Here is a 3,876-nt window from a genome sequence, read left to right on the forward strand (position 1 = left end):
TCCTTTCTGGAGGCTCTACAGGAGAAAATGTTTTCTTGCCCTTCCTAGCCTCTAGAGGCTGGCCACCTTCCTGGCCTCGTAGCCTCTTCCTCCATCTTCAAACCACAATATTCCATCTCTTTGCCCCTGCATCAACCATGTATCTTTCTCTTACCCTCTCTTCTGTTTCCCTCTTTCACATTCAAGGACTCATCTGATTACAATTGGGCCCACCTGGATAATCTAAGCTTATCTCCCTACTTTAAAGTCAGCTAATTACCAACCTTAATTCTATCTGCAACCTTAATTTCCCCTTTCTATGTGTAACGTATTCAGGTTATGGGGCTCAGGACATAAGCCCAAATCTTCATTTCTCTTGGGAGGGTCTGTTTTATAAATCTTCCATCATCTTCTTTAAGTCATTTCCTGGACTCCAGCAAGGAGGAAGAAACAGATCCAGGAATGAATATGATGTTCTCCTAAAACTAAATTTATGTTATGTGATTTGGGGTACCAAAAATCTGGTGCATTGGAGGGAACATACTGGGAAGAGTCACAGAAATGAATTGCAGATGAAATCAAATACCGATGACCTGCTTTTGTGTTTCCAGGTGTGGATATGGTCAAAGGCCAAGTTTATCAACAGGAAATTCCTGATGGAGGAACTTTACCAGCACTTTCTAGATGGAGGAGACAGCCACGAGGCTCAAGAAGTTGACCCTTTCTGGGACCCTGTTGAGGTTGTGCACCTGGGTTCTGCTCACATCTGGCTCCAATCACTTGCTTACTGCATGAAGTTTGAGGAACAAGTGGAGTTTCTGAACTGCGATGGGCTGGAGGAGGCCATGTTACATATCCACATAACCTCCTGCTCGCCGACTGGACAGTGGGTGTCTCTCTTATCCTCATTTCTAGCCTAAGTCAGTCACACAGAAATGCATAGCAAGCCTGAGGTCTCCTGGTGGGGGGTGGGGGGTGGGGGGTGGTCAATGAGGTCCCTAAGGTGCTTATTTATGAGACAAATAAATGACCTCATCCATTCAAGATTTGCCCTCAAAATTATGTTTTGTATTGTTTTTATCCAATCAGCTATCTTGGATTATTTTAAAATCCCTGTGCAACAGTCCCTGAGACAGCTCAGCACAACCGTAGGGGGCTGAGGGAATGAGGAGAACCAAGGGAATGAGGAGGGCATCTCACCAAGAGGCAGGATGGAGGAGGAAGGTTGGACCAAAACCAAAAGACTTGGGTTGGTTCCATATAATAACTTGCAGAGCAGAGAGGCTAAGGGTGTGGTGGCTGCACCTGGTGCATCTGCCGCCTGCAGCTGTTCTTTCCCACGTTGATGAGGCTCAAGAGCTGATTATCCAGCTCACCCCTCTCCACTCCTTGTTCAAACTGTGACCATTTCTTTGTTCTTTGTCCCTCAAGGTAGGGACTGAGATGTCTTGTCTCTGTATCCAGCCCCATTCTGTGGGTACAGAAAGCTTCCTTTCTATGAGTACAGGCTTTGTTTTAATCCATTATCTCCTTTCGCAAACTCTGTTCCATTACCTTTTACCTTCCTATTTGGATAGCTCATCTATTTTCTTGCTTTGGGCCATGGGCAGCTTTCACAAAAGCTAAAGTCTCAAACAATTCTAAGCAAAGAGGCTGGAAGTGGGACTGGTCTGGGTGTCAGGGTCCTCTTAGGCACTCAATGCAACCTTGTTGACATTCTGGGGAGAAAACTGAAGCTCAAGAGGGAGTAAAAGACCTTAAGAGGCCAAGCTGACCAACCACTCACTGTCTTCACTGGGACTCCAAATTCACCAAGCAGCCTCCTTTGGCTAACTCAGACTTGTAGGCTACCTCACGGTTGTATTTCCCATTGCAAAATAGTAAATGGGCATTCTAGTTTAGACTGATATGAGAGCGCTCCCTTCTTGAAGAGGCATCCAGGATTTCTAAGTTTGTAGGCCTGAGGTTGACTCTGAACTGTGAATAATTCACCAGGGAAAATGACACCTTGAGAGGTGGAATTGCTTTCCTGGGTGCCAGCCCCTCTGTCCCACTGGACACCTGCTGATCTGCAATGCTAGTCAGTGTAGCACCCACATCTGAGCACATTTATTGCATGAAGCTGTTTATTTTCCTATTACTCCCTGGCTGTGAGATCTTTGAGAAGGTTCCCATCTGACCTTGAAGTACCTGCATAGTGGGCTCTCATTAAGTGTGTCTTGCGTGAATGAATGAATGAATGAATCCCACAACTGGCAATAAAACCTATTCTGCTCTCAGTGCTCTCTTTCTCTTGAGGGATCTATTTAATTCCCTTTGACCACGATCCTGACTTGCTAACCCAAGCTAGCCTGTGATTGCTGTCCACCTCTTCTCTTTGTAGAGTACATGGTGAGGAGGATGTGGTGATTGACCCCTTGGAGTTGCTGGGCAAGAGGATCGATTTCCAGATTCATATTGTTCAGTGCCTTGGCATCAAGTGGCTCAAGGAAGATGCAAAGCGGGGCATCCAAATTGGGTATCAGCCTACCCTGTGGCTACGTGCCTCACACAACTACTTACTTTCTGCCCTCCCCCCTCCAGGGGGACAGTCCTTCCTCAAGTTTTTTAAAAAGGGCTTCTGAAATTTTCTTAAGTTTCTCTGTTTCGTCACCCCAAAATGACTACTTGATCCCATCTGTTTAATGGAGAAGCCACTCATTTCCCCACTCTGGGCTGTTGTCAGTGTGTTTTGAGCCTCCCAAATGATGGATGTAGCAGAGTCAGAAATTTTAATTATCAGAAAGAATATCCAGAAAAACGGTATTGTCTAAGTAGAATCATTTTGTAGGTTTTGTTGTTGTTATTTATTTATTTATTTTTTGAGTTGGAAATAAAAGGTCTGTATTACCATAGGACAGAAGCACCAGGTATTCTTAATCTAATTTGGCTGAAAGGATAATAAAACAGTAAAGAAAAGGAGGCTTTGAAGGACAAAACCCAAACGGCGCACATTGAAAGTTAATTTTATATTTTAAGTAGAAAGCTTTTTATCAAATTTCTTTTCTTTTTTTGTTATACATTTAATATCATCCATGTAGTGATCATACCCATGTGAACAGCTAAGATGCTGTGGGACAATCATGAGAATCAGTTCTAGGTCATTTTTACCAACTAGTCAATATGTGGGCCACAATTCTTTGGCCACTATTTGGTCTTTTTCTTCACAAATGTGTCCTGTCTGGATTTAATGTATGTCTGGTGTTCTTTTCTCAGGTACAGGATTTACGATCTTCCAAACACTTTATATACCAAGCCTGTGTGGAAAATTGTGAATCCTCAAATTGAAGAGACTGTCCAATTTGCAGCCTTAAATGTATCTCAGGAGTTTCTGAATTATTTACAGACAAATGCTCTCATTGTTGATCTATGGGGCCTTCAAGGTACCATGTTTACTTATCTGCGTGGTGCATTCTTCAACCAGAGAGAATGTTGGCATGGCTAGGGCCATAGAGGAGATAGAGGAGGAAAGTCTTCAGGGCCTTAACAGCAGTGGCCAAGAGCCATATTCCTGGGTTCTAGTCAAACATGTGATTACGTGGTTTAACATCTGCACATAACACTGAACTGTTTCTTTCCTTGCTGACATCCCCCACCCCCACCTCACCACAGAAGGCTGTGCCGAACTGAGATACTCTTCACAGGACTTCATGGTCACAGGTGAAGGCCATATCATGGTGGACACCAGGAAAACTGCCACTGGGATGGGTACGGACCAGGTGTGTACACTAGACATGTGAATTTTAAGACTGAGGTACTAGCACAACCAAAATGAGTGACTTCAGGCCTAAATGAAAACTGCATTTGAATCAAATTGCAGTCTGACCTCAAAACTTCTCATTTTGCTGAAAAGACAAT

General features: G+C 43.9%; 1 protein-coding gene across 1 annotated transcript in view; it reads left to right on the forward strand.

Annotated features, from left to right (window-relative positions):
* LOC103193744 (kinesin-like protein KIF28P) overlaps positions 1-3,876 on the forward strand; it is a 148,931-nt gene that overhangs the window by 143,392 nt on the left and 1,663 nt on the right. The window contains exons 13-16 of the mRNA XM_007937001.1: positions 591-865; positions 2,363-2,497; positions 3,235-3,401; positions 3,631-3,737. Coding sequence (XP_007935192.1) covers positions 591-865; positions 2,363-2,497; positions 3,235-3,401; positions 3,631-3,737 — 684 coding nt within the window. The remainder of the gene's footprint in view (positions 1-590; positions 866-2,362; positions 2,498-3,234; positions 3,402-3,630; positions 3,738-3,876) is intronic.

Source organism: Orycteropus afer, unplaced genomic scaffold, assembly GCF_000298275.1.
Source record: "Orycteropus afer afer isolate SDZICR_OR568_19922 unplaced genomic scaffold, OryAfe1.0 scaffold00039, whole genome shotgun sequence".
Taxonomy (NCBI): Eukaryota; Metazoa; Chordata; class Mammalia; order Tubulidentata; family Orycteropodidae; genus Orycteropus; species Orycteropus afer.